Raw genomic sequence first — 16,182 nt, 5'->3', positions numbered from 1 at the left:
AGCAAGCAACACAGCCCTGAATCAGCCTTTTGGATAGGTTGTCCAAAAGAAGTTTGGCTGCTGAACTTAGAAGTGTAGCCATCAGAAAGTTCGGGAAGGAGTAACTGAGAACAAAGGAGAGGTGCTGAGTCAGCCTTGCCTTTATACGGCCAAGGCTCACATGAGAGAGCCAGTCCAGGCTCTCCATTGTCACCTGTGAAGGGTTTCCCCAGCTGTGCTTGAACTCTCCTTCCTACTAGTCTGTGTCAGGAAGCCACAGGAATAATATGTCATTGCTAAATGTCAAAAACAGACAACAAAGAGCCCAATTTCAAGTAAAAATGAACGATAGAAAAGTGTCATGTACCTGATCCATATAAACTTATGAAAGAGAAGAAAGCACAGAAAAATAACCCCACAAAAATGACAGCATGACAAAAAATGCCAAACAGATGAAAAGCATAATCCAAAATGAAAGATATTATTTCCTAAAAAGGAGACAAAACTCAAGAAATACTTTAAAATATAAGAAATACTTTTTTCAGAAATAAAGGCCAAATCAAAGCAAAAAACAAAATCATGGGCAAACAGGCTTAACCACTACCACCTTCAGACACATGGTGAGATCACCTACAGTTTGTATCTTCCCATGTCTTAGATCCCTTTTGTCTGCACCTTATTAATCAATACTCTAAAGAGGGGTTCAATCCCACCCCCAAAGGCCTCCTTGACTGACCTCAAGGCCACCTTGTGCTCCAGGTTTTTCTCCCACTTTCTTGGAGCTTTCTGGTCTCGCCTGCTGGCTTCACCTGGACATATTTATCCACACTCTTCCCTATGGAACTCTATCCAGATCCATGCTTCTATCCCTTTGACTCCTTAGCTGCTACATTTAAATTTTAACCTCATGGGCACATGAGATTGTTCGCTGGGTAAAGACACCATGCCTGATGATGTGTATCTGATACCTGGGCCCCAAAAGCAGAGAATTGTCCCTAACGTCCACAAATGCACATGGCATATGAACATACATATACAATAAGTAGATACATGAGATAGTTTTTAAATTTAATCTTACGAGAGAAGAACCTGTGCACAAATGCTGCATTCTACATATAGTTTAAAATTCAATGTCTTTTGATGATTGTATGGGATGGCAAAAACCCAGAACACTTCTACTACCTCACAGAGTGTCCCAGCCTCCTTGCTGAAACAGCCAGGAAGCACTGCAGAGCAACAGCTGGGGCTTCTCTCCTTTGCATTTCTTCTTTAGAGTTTCAAGATCTTCAGCCCGTGGTAAGTTAATCATAAGGTCTCAGATACATTTTGAACAGCAGCTAACTGTAGGCCAGCTGCCCTTGAATTCATGCATCTTCTGCCTTGGCCTGTCAGTGCTGGGATTATGGGTATGAACACACTGCAATCATTCTACTTCATGGTCTGCATGTGACAGACACATACCCTCGTGCATGGCTTCCAAATTTCTGCTTTCAGCTCTAATCCAGGACACAGAGTCATTCATTCATACTAGCCCTTACATATTTAAAGCACCTCCCAAACATGCAAAGCCCAGACGGAATTCTCCATCTGCCCTCTGTAGACTTGATCCACCATAGCTCTCCTGTGTCTAAGTAAGCAAAATCAACATTCACCACTTATCCTTAGTTCTATAATCTCTTCACACACAGTAATGCATCTGCCAATCTCTGATGCCTCACCCAGAATATCCACCAAATCGCTTCACTTGTCCCTGCTGCTATTGTCTTTGTCTAATTCAGGCTTCAGCAACTCTTATGTGTCTTGGGCCAAGGAGTTAATATTTCCATGATCCCATGGAAATTACTTCTAGAATAAGAAAGCAAGCAAATTTCTTTTTGAGTGAATACTCTCTTTTGGGGAGCAAATTCAAAATATAATAAGTGACTAAACACAATTTTTACAATGCTGATTTACCACTATCAGTAATAGATGTTTAAATAACAATTTTATTAATTCTTTGAGATTTCATACAATGCATTTTGTCCTTCCCCAACTCCTCTAGCTCCATCCCCACCTCCCTAACTACCCAATTTCATTCTTATTCTTTCTTCCTCTCTCCCTCCCCTCTCTCTACCCCCCTAACCCCCCATGCATCAAGTCCAGCTTGTGTTGGTTGCCTACTCCTGGGCATGGGCCTGCCCTGGACGGTAGCTGATACATCAGTTAGCACACTGAGAATGAATTTTTTTAAAAGGACAGTTTGAATTGGTTCACAAAGTGTTCCCTATCAAAATCACATGGGAACCTTCATCTGTTTGGGCATGTCATCTCTGAGAATATCTTTTCGCAGACAGGTGTTGCCAACACTAGCACCTTTGTGGCTCTCACTGCGGAGCTCAAGGCGTGAAAGGCATTCCGAGGCTGGTCTGAGCTACTCCTGCAGACTCACTTTCAATCATGATTCCACACCGCCAGTGTCGTTTCAGCTGAAGTTTAGATGAGGCTTCTGACGGCAGCAGGCAGTGGATTTACAAGGCGGGCTTTCCTTGGCACTTCCACTGGGAACTATAGTTTGCTTTTTATTCTAATCTTTTGACAGCCCGAGAGTGTGAAAATAAGCTTGACATGTTCTTTGGGATGTTCTCTAAAGAAAGGACAACTGTTTGAGATGCTGGAAAACGGAACTATCCTGGCTGGTCATAAGGTGACATGTGCTAGGACCAAGTGCTCTGAGACACAGACAAACATCTGCCAGCTAAACATAAATAAATTTCAGTATTAAAAACCAGCTTGTAGCCAGGCGTTATAGTGCACACCTTTAATCCCAGCACTTGGGAAGCACAGGCAGGTGAATTCAAGGCCAGCCTGGTCTACAAAGTGAGTTCCAGGACAGCCAGGGCTGTTACACAGAGAAACCCAGCCTTGAAAAATCTAAAACCAAACAAAAGGAAAACCACTTGCTATAGTTTATCATTTAAATGCTAGTTGTTGTCTAATGACTTTGTCTTGGGACAAGTTTGTATGTAAACTGCCTGGGCCACACCTGAGAAGCTAGCAAAACTTTAGTAAGAAGTAAGTCATTCCTGAAACATAGCTGCCTTCTGCCTGTTTCAACTGCCTCCTTTTCAAGTTTAAAGTGAGATTTGAAAGCCAGATAAAAATTTCCTTGTTGCCAGGCAGTAGTGGCGCATGCCTTTAATCCCAGAACTCCGAGGCAGAGGCAGGCGGATCTCTGTGAGTTCGAGGCCAGCCTGGTCTACAAGAGCTAGTTCCAAGACAGGCTTCAAAGCTACAAAGAGACCCTGTCTCGAAAAACAACAACAACAAAAAAGTCCTTCTTTTCTTATATGGAGTCTACTCTAACATCTAAGCTATTCATTTCTTCAGAATGAAAACTAAAAGATTCTGTTCACAAAACAACTTCAACAAATGGATAATTAGCAAAGCTACCTACTCAGGAAAGCAGCAACACTCACAAAACAATAAAGCAATCATTCCCAAAATACCTTACTAGGGTGGAGGAGGTGTCCTTGGCTCCCTCCCTGATTTACAACCTGACAATCTCTCTCTCTCTCTCTCTCTCTCTCTCTCTCTCTCTCTCTCTCGCTTTTTCAGGACAGGGTTTGCCTGTGTAGCTCTGGAGACCGGGATCACCACGGCCAGCTCAGCTGAGGATATTCTGTTATCCTCTACTTGGTCTTGCAGACTCCAGCCTACACCCTTCGAAATTCTCTTCCTCTCTCAGCAACTATAATGTAATTGTCTAGTTAACAGTAAAGGACAAGACGTGAGTATGTGTAGAGGATTCAGGAAGCTATTTTCTGCTCTGTTAAATTAATGAACATCTCCGAATTATAAAACCCACTGCTAAGGCGGAGACGCGCTCCGCTCCCGGGACTGCTGTCCAGAGGCAGGTAGCCCTGCCTCGGAGTTAATGCCTTAAATTACAGCCATCCATACATCCCAGCTGTTAAACTGTGATTAAATTTTTTGAAACATAGTGAAAGCAGCTATTTCTGTTCTGCTGGGGAGCCTGTTCCTAAGATGTGTAACCGTAATTGATGTTTTCAGCAAAGTGAAAAGGAGATGGTTAATAACTACTCTTTCATTTCCTACTTCTTTAGGAAAAAACACTAACCCCTGCTTACTGTGTTATATATTTATATATCTGACACAACTAAATACATGGGTTCATATTGCATTTGGTGACTCCGGAGTAATCACATGCATACAGTACAAAATAACAGCTAATTACTTCTAAGAGGGGTGGGGTGAGGAGAAACATCTTAAAAACAGGGAAAACATTTGTGTTAAGGCTAGAAACATGCAATGAAGCAGATTCTGTGCACAAGCACGTGATTGCAAAGATAAGCAAAACTATGAGCCCCATCATTTAACAGTCCAATTAAAAAATGAATTTCAAGGGCAGGGGATACAGTTCATATCGTGTTCAATCCCCAGCATGCATCCAAGAAGACACGCATATACACACACACACAGATGAACACGAAAATTAACTTCAGCATAAATACACAGGAACTAGGATTGAAACTAAAATTTGTTTTCAGATCCCGTGAGGGACACTTTAATCTAAAACATTGACAAAGAAAATTCTTATTTTATCGTTTTAAAATGGAAAACTAAAAAAAAAAAAAAAAATCAGTTAAAACCAGGATGTTGCAGCTGTTTCAAAAAGTTCCTTCAATTTCTGTGCAGCTGTGCATTTGTAAATATACCACAGACATGCACACAGTCTGCATCATACTGACCTTTCTTCATATTCCGTGCTTGGGTAATAGTCTACATGGTTACCTAGCCTTAGTAAGCACGTTATCATGTCATACAATCTATTTAATACTCCAATTAGTTCACAAATAATCCATTCAATCTGTTATTTTGCAGTAAATGTCATGAGATTTGTGTGATGCTTTTCCAAATTTATCTGCTTTAATGTGGAAAATTAATTCCACCTAGTTACTTAACAATGACTTATTCAACACAGGATGCATGAAGGCTGCAATCTGCTCTTTAAGATCACTTATAATAAAATTATTTTCTCTTGAAAGCATTTAAGTGAGAATAAGAGAAAGGAAAAGCCAGTTTTCAAAAGTACGTGGGTGAATAGCTCCCCACCACACAATGCAGAACCGGTTAGACCTTAGCGGGATCTTCGCATACTCTTAAAAGTGTTTAGCTGCTCTTCAGGCCTGAAGGCAGCCTGCTGTGAGCAGGTGGGCAGAAGAAATGGCCGCACAAAGCAGCAGGCCAGGAGCAGTCGGGCTGCTCTGCCTGGGAATGTCTGACATCATAACTGCACGAAAGGAAAATCTAGTCTTGTGAGCCACTAAGAAACATGCTGGATCGAGCAGGCAAATCACACTGTAAGAAATGGAAAACCTTTTGAGTTGCTCAAAGAAAGGAGGAAGAGTCTCTTTCAAAGGTTCACAAGAAGGGAACATGGGCCTAGCAATAATACTGATAATGACAATAAAAAGTTCTGTTAATTCAGCAGGCTCCTCTCTGCGGAGATTCTAGCACACGGGGAGGAGACAGAACGTGAACTCCACACAGAGGACAGAGCACATCTCCATTTTCTTTCCCACTTGAGTTAAGCCCTACAGGCAGGAAATCATTCCATCTTGTATGAAAAGCTCTGGTTTTTGTTGGGAAACCCATCTTTTGCTTTTAAATGAACTCATTTATCCACCCTTCATTAATTCTGCTAATCCACTTAATCCGTGTGTATGCAGGAGGGGGTGACATTACACGTCATACGGTCATATCTGTGTATGCATGTACATGTTCATCTGTGCACACTGGCATGTCGCCCCAGGTATCATGTCTTGTGAGACGGGGCTCTAACTGACCAGGACTCATAATCTAGGCTAGGATGGCTGGCTAGCAAGTGCAGGGATCCTCCGCTCTGATCCCCAGAGCTAGGATAGCAAGCATGCTTCTCCATGACTGGCGTTTTCCATGTGTGCTGCGGACAGAACGCAGTCCTGGGCTTGCAATGCAAGCCACTTTCCAGCTCCTTAACCCAGTTAATTTTTAAATGATAAATATCACAGCCATGGTTGACACATGGAGGGGAATTGAAACAAACAAAATGAAAACCCTGTATGATTTTATCTGAAACACTCTCTGGTTTACAGACGGTTTAACAGGCAAGCTGTCTCAGCAGCAGTCAGACCAGTCACCTGGGACTTCTTCAGATGACTGAGGAATTAAAATTTCAATTGTATTTCCATCAATTTAATTGTAATTTTAAAGCTATAGGGGCTGGAGAGATGGCTTAGTGGCTGAGAACACTTGCTGTTCTTGCAGAGGACCCAGGTTCAGTTCCCAGTGCTTACACTCCAGCTCACAATAGTAAGTGATGCCAGTTCCTGGGGAATGTATTGCTTCTTCTACGCTCCCTGTATATCAGGCATGCAACTGAGGCACAGATATACAAAAGGAAAGGCAAATGCTTATACAAAACACAGTAAATCTTTAAACTATAGCGATATAGTAGATATTTCTATTAACTATAACTTCATTGTTTTGGTAGTCTGGTTTGAGATGGTGTACCTAATACACATGCGCCAGACATCTGTGTGCTTCCTAGGGTCATATAAATTTCATATTGTTTTATATCGATATTATATTTCACATATATTCTAGAATATACAAGTATATTTATATAGGGTACATTAAAATTAATTTCACTTTTTAACTTTAAAAATATAGCTCATAAAAATATACAAATGAAATAAAAGAAAGAAAAATAGACAATTTTGTATGAGGCTTACATTCCATCGCTGCTGCGAAGGATTATTTAATGCAGAGCTGTGAAACAGGTGACTTGAATATCTAAGGGCATCTTGTCGCAGAGCACAGGAGAGTGTAGGGTTTCCAGGTCACCCCAGAGGCATTTCTTTAGTAAAGCTAAAACTAACAGGCCCTAGATCTAGGGGGAAACACTAGCAAACACACAGCAGGAAAAAGCAAATACATCGTAAATACTGTCATTATATTTTCCACAAATGATGATATTTGAGGAAAACTTACTTGTCAGATAAATAGGAAAAATAATTAATTAAGGCAGTCAGTGAGGGAGGACCTTCAATTCCGCCCAACAGTTTTCAATGTCCACTCCTATTAGACAGACTGCTCCCTGCTTATCAGCATTGATCAGGGTTCTCTGCAAGCACAGGATCCTAAGTCAAAGAGAAGGCCGCAGCAGCATCTTGGCGCATATGGCATAATCCAAGCCTGCAGAGCAGCTGTCTCTGGGTGGAGTCACGAGCACCAGGCAGGTGAGGGGGAGGCCATGGTGTGCACAGGCCCCAGAGAGGAGAGGGACAGCTGGAGAGACTTCTGCTGCTCTCCAGATCTATGCCCATCAGAAGGTGGTACCACTAGCCTCAAACAGCTTAGGTGCTGCCCAGAGCAAACAGCAGTGAACCATTGCTCTCAGGAACCATGGTGGTCTATGTCTGCAGAGCTATACCAGCCTGGCTGTCTTATGGTTGCGGATTCTACCAATGTGGAGGTCAGGAACTAGAGAGACCCTACAAAATACCCAAGAAGGCTTTCTAAGGAACATGGTTACCTAGGGGAAGGTTTGGGAGAAGAGAAATCTAAATCTTGGGATCAAAGGACAGCTAAGGCACACTTACTTCAGAAATTCTGGAACCACTCCCTGACCTGCCCTCTGCCCATCCAGCCACCCGACCTCATGTGTGCCGGGAGCTTGGCAAGAAGCAGGTCACAAGCCCAGTGAGGGCAGCACCTTCAGATCAACTGAAGGGTGGGGACCATATATAAAACTCCTTAGCCAAGTGACTATATATAGTAAGCCCAATTGCTTTTGAAAGAGAGTTTAAAGAAAATAGGGTACCCATGAAGCTTACCAGTGATATCGCCCTTCCCACTGGAGACCCCATGGATCCTACTGGCCTGAGGCCTGAGCAGAGTCCACAGTGTTAAGTAAGGCTCTGTCGGATTTGGCTTCTCCCTCAGCCCTCACCCCTCAGCTTACTGGTGAGGGCACAGGTGTGAAGCAGCTCTTCTAATTGTGGCTCCCAGGCCAGCATCCTGAGCATCACTTTAAGAAGCGGCTAGAGGTACAGACGGAGTCTAGACCTATGAATTAGTCAGGTGTGCAGGTGTGCCCACAGCCTAGGCTTGACAAGTCATCCCAGTGGCTCTTCCGCACTCTGGCAGGCTGGTTCAGGCTCCTGCATGGGAAGCCTGACAGGGAGACTGTGTGGGTTTAAATCTCTGCTCTACACCGTATTAGCTAGATGACCTTAAGTAAGTCACTTCCTTCCTCTGACCCTCGGGGTCTCATTGAGAAGTGAGCAGACCACCTGCTGTGTAGCATTAGGAAGATTAGAACATCCCTATGTGCGCTAAGCTTCAAATGATACATGTGCAGCCTGGGCACACTCACGATTCACACTGATCATCACTTATGACTCACACCATGGGACCATGTGGTAGTTTGCCAAGTCAGCTGAGTCCAACTCCACAAAAAGAACATAAAAATCATTCCTGTTCGTAAGGAAAAAAGTTCTATCTTGACTTTAGCAGCTAATAGTTTTGCTGATGCACCACTGATGCTTCTGAGAGAGTTCATGTCCACTTAGACAGCACTAGCTTGGTCCCACAATTCCTTTCAACAAATCCAGCGGATGCCTCAATGGGTTCATATATTCCAGGTATGTGGATGCTCTTTGCAGAAAAGAACTTACAAAATAAAAAATAAAATTGCATGAACGTCATGCAGGGACAATGGATTTCCTAGGGGAAATGGTGATTTTTCTAAACACATGTCTGACTGAAATTCTAATGCCAAATAGCCACCAAGACAACCATCAGCAGGGACATCAAGAAGGTAGTAAAAAGTGCCATGACAGGAAACCTTGAACAAAACTGCTATGTCTTCTCACCACTGAGGGTCATACTATGTACCTAAATACATAACAATTGAACTTCACGTGACCCAACCACAACCATACTCCAATGGGGAATATGTTACTGACCACGGGTACAACAAAACCACCATTTCGAAGATACAGTAACAAATGCATTTATTATCCACTCGTTCATTTGTTTGCTTGTTTGTAGTGGTTTGCTTGCTTGTTTACACACGCTGTTATGTAGCTCGGGCTGGTCTCCAGGTCTACAAAGAGGACCTTAAGCTTCTGTGTAAATTTCATTAGCTTGGGAAAACAATCAGAGGTGAATGGTAGACTGTAGAGACAGTGTAGTTAGGGGAAATTACATGATCATATTATAGTCTCAGGAGGAGAGGAAATTCACATGTGGACTGAAAGGACTGTGTGCCCTCAACTCCCTGGCAGAAGCTATATCTGGAAATGAGCTATGGGTGGGCTTCATTTCCCCAAGTGCCAGGATTACAGGAGAGCACTACCACACTTGGTTTCCTGCAGCACTAAGGATCAAATTCAGGGTGCTGTCCGTGCTAGACAAACACGCTGCCACTGAACCACATCCCTAAACCCCAACAAATGGGATTTAAGTAGCGTGAAAGTGTGTAGTGATACCTTTCGAGGATCTCGTCTCAGTTTATAAAGTTAGAAAATAAAATGAGGCAAAGAGCTAGGATATAGGAGAAACAAATCATACAGGGAGAAGACCAAACATCATGCGCTGTCCTGAGAGTTCGAGTTCCCAGTCGCATACAGATGACACAGCAGGGGAGTGCAGCTTGGGAACTGTCTACCACAGAGTCCGAGACCTCCGTCCACAGCCTCCATCAGTAGAGACGGGACAGGTACGGACGTGGCCTAACACAGCTGAGACTGGTACGAACACAACATAACACAGCTCTGGTTCTTTGGTTTTCTATAAAATTGAGTTGGAGAACCAGCATTCGATGCTACGGGGGATTCAAGGTTCTTACTCATATGTAATAACCACATTTTCTTTTGGTTTTGTTTAGAGTTTGGTTCTCCAGCAGCCTTTGGTCTCAGTATGAGTTATCCATCGTGGTTTAGCTCCTCCTCTGATGGTTTTTTACTTTACATGGAGGTCAGTGATTACAAAGAATATGCCATCTACTCTTGGCTTCAAGGCACCTGCTCAGAGGAAGACACTGTACATTGGTGGGGAAGCTCCCCAAATTACAATACTAATTTTCTAAGATATATGTTATGGTCAACCTGCATGGTCATGTTTCTGCTAACTTAAGACTGCATAATTTTAACTGTATAAAAGAAGGTAACCCATGCAAACCCTGATTTATAATTAAAAACCTACAATGAAAAAGATAACTTCTTATCTAGTAATTTTTAAAGAAACCTGTGGGATTATTTACTTCCAGTAAAATATAATGCAATGGCTTTGTAAGGTTGTTAGAAAGAAAATGAGAAAGAAAGAAAATATTCCCTGAAATGAAGACACAGCCCAAAGTCCTCTGGAATAAGAAGGAAAAAAACTTTTACAACTACAAAAAGCACACAATGAAAGAAGCAGCTTCTCCTCAGTGTGTCAGTATTCTAAGTAAATCGCGTGAACATTACCTGCACAGTCCTCTGCATGCCGTCAACGCTGACAGACAATAGGGGTGACGCCAGGTTCCACGTACTGGTCACATTTAGTTTCGACCCATCAACTTCCACCTGTTGTGACACGAGATCGGACTGTTACCACGGAGAAAGACAGGAAACTGATCAAGTTCACTGCTGCATGCAAAGCAGCAGCCATTTTAACAGATGGCTTCCAAACAACCTGTCATGTTTACTGCTGCAGCCATGAAAGACAGGGGCCAGCAACAGAGTCTCCCCCGCCATCTCTGGGGAGAGGTGAAGGCCCTGCGAACAGCTGCCTCTGGGAACTGAGGCTTCAAGTGACTTCCAATAAGTAACAAACAGCCTTCTAACTCAAAACCTAGCGGACATGCTACATTTACTGCAATTAGACAAGTAATGCATATAAATTCCAGTGACACTTGCAACCCACACAACAGGGCTTGCATATAACGTCCTCTCCAAGGACCAACAAAGAACTTTCTCGGTGCTAATTTTAATGACAGACTAAGCACTGTTATCTTAATTAAGCACACACCTTAATTAGACAAGCCTCTCTGTGCCGGGCGCCAGTCTATTCAAACTTTGTGAAGTTCTACCATAAGTGGACAATCATAATTTTTTGTTTGTTTTGTTTTGTATTTTTTGAGACAGGGTTTCTCCATGATGTAGCCCTGGTTGTCCTGGAACTCACTTGGTAGATCAGGCTGGCCTTGAACTCACAGAGATCTACCCACCTCTGCCTCTCAAATGCCAGGATTAAAAGCATGCAATACCATGTGTGGCCCAATAATTATTACCAAACTATCATAATAAAGGCCATAATTTTCCAAATCAGAGATAAAAGTAGAGAAACATTTTTAATTTCTAAGTAAGTAACATCAAAGAATAGAAAAAGAAATCAAGGTTAACTTAAAACACTCACCAAAGGAGCTGGGCGGTGGTGGTGCACACACCTTTAATCCCAGCACTCGGGGGCAGAGGCAGGTGGATCTCTGAGTTCGAGGCCAGCCTGGTCTACAAGAGCTAGTTCCAGGACAGGCTCGAAAGCCATAGAGATACCCTGTCTCAAAAAGAACCAGTCACCAAAGGTTCTTTTTCTGACTCTGGTACAAGAGATAGGCTACAAATGACACCACTGCTCTGCAGGGAGGCCCTACCGTTGGAGATGGGAGTCCACCATGGCCTGGCAGCTCTCTTCAAGCTTTGGCAACATGGAGGACTCCCGCCTCATCCCACCCGCTGGTAGAAGGCACCCTGTTCTCTACCTGACCTTATGTAGAGTCTTTCTCTAGGCCCAGTGCCCCCTAGTGTGACCCTGGAGAGGCAGTTCCCTGCAGAAGCTCCTCTCTCTCTCTCTCTCTCTCTCTCTCTCTCTCTCTCTCTCTCTCTCACACACACACACACACACACACACACACACACACACACCCCATATGGTAATTAGACACTGTGCTAGGCGCATTACAATAGGACTGTGCTTCCGCAGATGATAACTAAGACTTGTACTAGGAGCTTTATGCTATCACAAAGCCTGCTGTTTGGTACAAATTAAGTAAATTTCCCAACTACTGTCCACAAGCCAAGCCTATATATTCCCTATACTCTGGAATAAAGCTGAGCTGATTCGCTGAAGTTATCTCCTAGAGAGCTATCTCCATCATACTCCTCACGGGCTGGAAAAGGCCCTGCTTGGCCCTTCTGCCCTCTTTGCCCCCACAGCCCGGTGGCCAATGGACTTTGAGGGAGGAGGGACCCACACTCTTCTAAACCTGTACACACCTGCCCAAGTTGCCTAAATCAGAACCAAGGTGTATGGCTGCGAACAATCCCCTACTGTCAACTCTCCAAACTGCAGCCAACTCTGTAAAATTAGATGTCTTTCTGTTGGACCCTCGGGGACAGACAGAGACAACAGTGGACAAAGACTTGTTTCTGTCAAGTACTGCCGACCCTAAAAGGATCCAAGCTCAAGGGCACAGCCAGAGACAGCTGAAGGCTTCATAACACTGCTTACTAAAGAAGTGACTTCGCTGCATCCTGATAGGAATCCAGAAGTTTCTACGTGTCTTAGATCAGTCAGGTCTAAGTCAGGATGAGGATCACATGGCACAGGAGAGCCCATGACTGCAGCAACTGTAGGCAGAAGTCTTTCCAAAGCTCAAATGAGACCACACGTTGTTACTCAACAGCCAACGGTCCAGAGCCCAGCAGCATAGACTTGGAAGGCTTCTGCCGCACCATCATCATCTTGAAATGGCTCTGACTACTGTTCTAAAGATCCTGGCACATGCACCTAAACTCTATTTGGTGGGGTCTGGGGGCAGAGGAAGAAGCATGAAACACCAGTGCCTGGAAGAGTATCTCTGCACAGAAGGAAAACATAATCCAGTTCACAAGGAAGCTTGCCTTCTTTCCTCTCTACTAACAGTAGAGAAGTCTTATAAGACTCCACATGACTGAGAAGAAAAAGAGACCACATTTCCTTATAAACTAGATAAGAAATCAGCATAAAATTTGTGATTTCGCTACCTCTGAAGCAAGAAAGCTGTCACAACTCCAGTAATAAACATGAAGTGCTTTTGCAAATACTGAATAAAGGGATGTCCCAGAAACCACCCCATGCCTTTCTTGGCCCCTATCAGTAATCAAATTTCCCCAAGACACATTTGGTGTAGAAGTCCTTCTGAATATGTGTTACTTTTACTGGCTATTGAATAAAGAAGCTGCTTGGGTCTATGACAGTGCAGAATAGAGCAAGGTGGGGAATTCCAAGCAGAGATAGAGGAGGAAGGAGGGCGGAGTCAGAAAGACACCATGTAGCTTAGAAGAAAGACGCCCACTGGCTGGAACCTTACTGGTAAACCTTGTGATAAAATACAAAATAATATGAATGGCTTAATTTAAGATGTAAGAGTTACTTATACAAGAAGCCTGAGATAATAGACCAAGCAGTGTTTAAATTCATACAGTTTCTGTGTGATTAATTCGGGTCTGAGTGGTCAGAAATGAAAGAGCAGCCTCTACCAACACACATTTAGTGGGCAATAGATGCAATGACTTTATTGATATTCTTATCAGAGGGTGAAACTCAGCTGTGTGGACAATCCACCCAGGAGCAAAAGTACCACAGCTTGCATCCATGGAAAGTTAGGGCAGACTGAGCAGAGGAACTCTGGGTGTTATGTCTTATATGGTACTCACACCAGTCTTCCACGATCACCAGAGAAACAGATGGAGGATGGGAGGCATTTCCTCATTACTACACTGAGAACCTTGCTGAACCACCACCCTACCTCTTCAGTGACAACTACTAATGCGAAAGAAGCCCTGCCACAGAAGAAACCAAGATCAGATGTGTTCAAAGAGAACACAGAGAACCAGCTTGAGGGAAGTGCAACCTTTGCTTCTAGTCAGGCTTCCCTAATTCAACGTAGGCAGTGGTAAGCAAATAGCCAATACTGCATCTTGAGATATGACTGAGGAAAATGTTATATGAGAAAAGGGTAAATAAATTAGGAGCATATAATACAAGAACAACTACTCAAAGAAACACAGGAAGACTTCAGATAAATAGTTCTCCAAAGACTCAAAGCAACCATAGGAAATGTGACCTTCTTTAAAAAAACATCTCAAAGAAGAAAAACAAAGGTTCAAAGAAGAGATTATACAATAACAGAAGGAAACGAAAAGCAAGCTGGTAGAGCTCAGAAAAAAAATGAAGAGAAAAATAACACTATAGAGATAAAAGCCACATGAAGAAGTGACCAGAAATAGAATGTGACTAAAAAGAAACACCAGGACATAGAGAAACTCTACACAACAAGATAGAGCCGGTAATAGAAAAGCAACAGTGAAGAAAACAGACATGGAGAAGAAGACAATACAAAAGATACATAATTGCCTTCTTCAAAAAGGCATATAATGCAAAGGGAAATATATGAAGCCAAAGATAAGACAAAGTAACTTTCCTGTTTAGCTGTTATTTGTTTTTTTGGGATGGAATCTTACTATCTAGTTATGGCCTGCCTAGAGTTCACTATATAGACTACGCTAGCCTGAAACTTAGAGATCCGCCTGCCTCTGCCTTCCAAGTGCTGGGATTAAAGGTGTGTGCCACTATACCCAGGCAGAGTAACTTTTCAAAAAAAAAAAAAACCATGTAATGTGTAGGCTTATGAGAATAATGACTAAAGAAATAATTATATGGCTACTTAGGTAAAAAGAATCTATACACAAGAAAAGAAAAAAATTAAGTTGTCTTAATTAGCCAAGGGCAACACCAACACAGGAGACCTCAGAGCAATTTGTTCCAAGCAGATCAAAGGAAACAAAGTAAACAATTTTATACCCAGCCAAGCTTTCCCTGAGATATAATATAAAAATATATTCTCTGCAATGTAGGGACTTGGAGTGGGTTTTCAAAATGAGTTATCTTTATAGGTACTAAAGTAAAACTACTCTCAAAGAAATACAGAATATACACAGTGTGCCATCCTTTCATAACAAAACACTAGGCACATGTACTTTTTGTTTTTCTTTTGTATGCTTTTTGAGACAGGGTCTTGAATATAATCCAGGCTTGAATGTAGCCCAGGCTTGACATGAACACCCAATTCTCCTGTCTCTGCTTCCCAGGTCCTGGGATGACAACCAAGGAACAAAACAGCTATCTTTAAAATGAAGCAATTTATTGTCTGCTTATTTGATTATAGTGTTAGTATGGAGATCCAGGGCCTCTTTTAAGCTAGGCAAGTGATTTACTCTGAACTATATCCCCAGTCTCCAGTAATATGCAATAATTTTAAAATTCTCACTATTCTTTACTTCCCAACAGGGAGGTATCTCACTCTGAGGTGGCCTTTGAGCTAAGACCAGAAAGATGCATTGGAATTAGGTAAATGTACTAGTATTCGAGTATGCAAAGGAATATACCAAGAAGGATATAATGTTTTCCCAAAGAAATCCAGTCCTATAAGATAGCTTAGTGGGTAAAGTACTTAGGCACAAATGTGAAGACCTGGGTTTAAATCCCCAGCTCCCAGGTAAAGCTGGACACAATATTGTGAATCTGTAATCCCAGTGCTATCCCCATAGCATGGGAGATGGGAGAATCCTCTGCTGTAGAATAGTATTTTAACTAGGCAAAGATGTGTTACATATACTTAGGCTGCGGAATAGTACTTTAACTGTGTATAGGCGTGTGACTTTTGTTTATGCTACATTGGTTTAACCATGTAAGAATGTGGGTTTAATTATGTAACGTTATGCTGCATCTGTTTCACCTTGCCTGCCTAAGGCACACTGATTGGTCTAATAACCAGCTGAGCAGTCAACACTTAGGCAGAGAAAGGATAGGTGGGGCTAGCAGGCAGAGGGAATAGATAAAAGAATCTAGGCTCAGAAAGAAGAGAAGAAAAAAACAAGAGGAAGAGGAGAGAACAAGGGAGACACCCAGGGCAAGAAGTCGGTACACAAGAAGCAGGGAAAGTAAGACATACAGAAAGAAAAGTAAAAAGCCCGACACAAAAGGGAGATGAAGAGAAACAGGATAATTTAAGTTTAAAGAACTAGCCAGAAAGGAGCTAAGCTAAGGCCGAGCATTCAAAACTAATACTAAGACTCTGTATCACGATTTGGGGGCTGGTTGGTGACCCCAAAGAAAAAGCCTGGTACAATCCTC

At 42.6% G+C, this 16,182-nt stretch overlaps 1 protein-coding gene across 1 annotated transcript in view; it reads right to left on the bottom strand.

Moving 5' to 3' along the window:
• Positions 1–16,182, bottom strand: part of Pcca (propionyl-CoA carboxylase subunit alpha) — a 273,582-nt gene that overhangs the window by 62,856 nt on the left and 194,544 nt on the right. The window contains exon 20 of the mRNA XM_041674725.1: positions 10,494–10,592. Coding sequence (XP_041530659.1) covers positions 10,494–10,592 — 99 coding nt within the window. The remainder of the gene's footprint in view (positions 1–10,493; positions 10,593–16,182) is intronic.

The sequence above is a fragment of the Microtus oregoni genome, unplaced genomic scaffold, assembly GCF_018167655.1.
Source record: "Microtus oregoni isolate MIOR12 unplaced genomic scaffold, Mior012 000001F_ref0000356, whole genome shotgun sequence".
In the NCBI taxonomy this organism is placed as follows: Eukaryota; Metazoa; Chordata; class Mammalia; order Rodentia; family Cricetidae; genus Microtus; species Microtus oregoni.
This window is presented reverse-complemented; position numbering and strand designations above follow the sequence as displayed.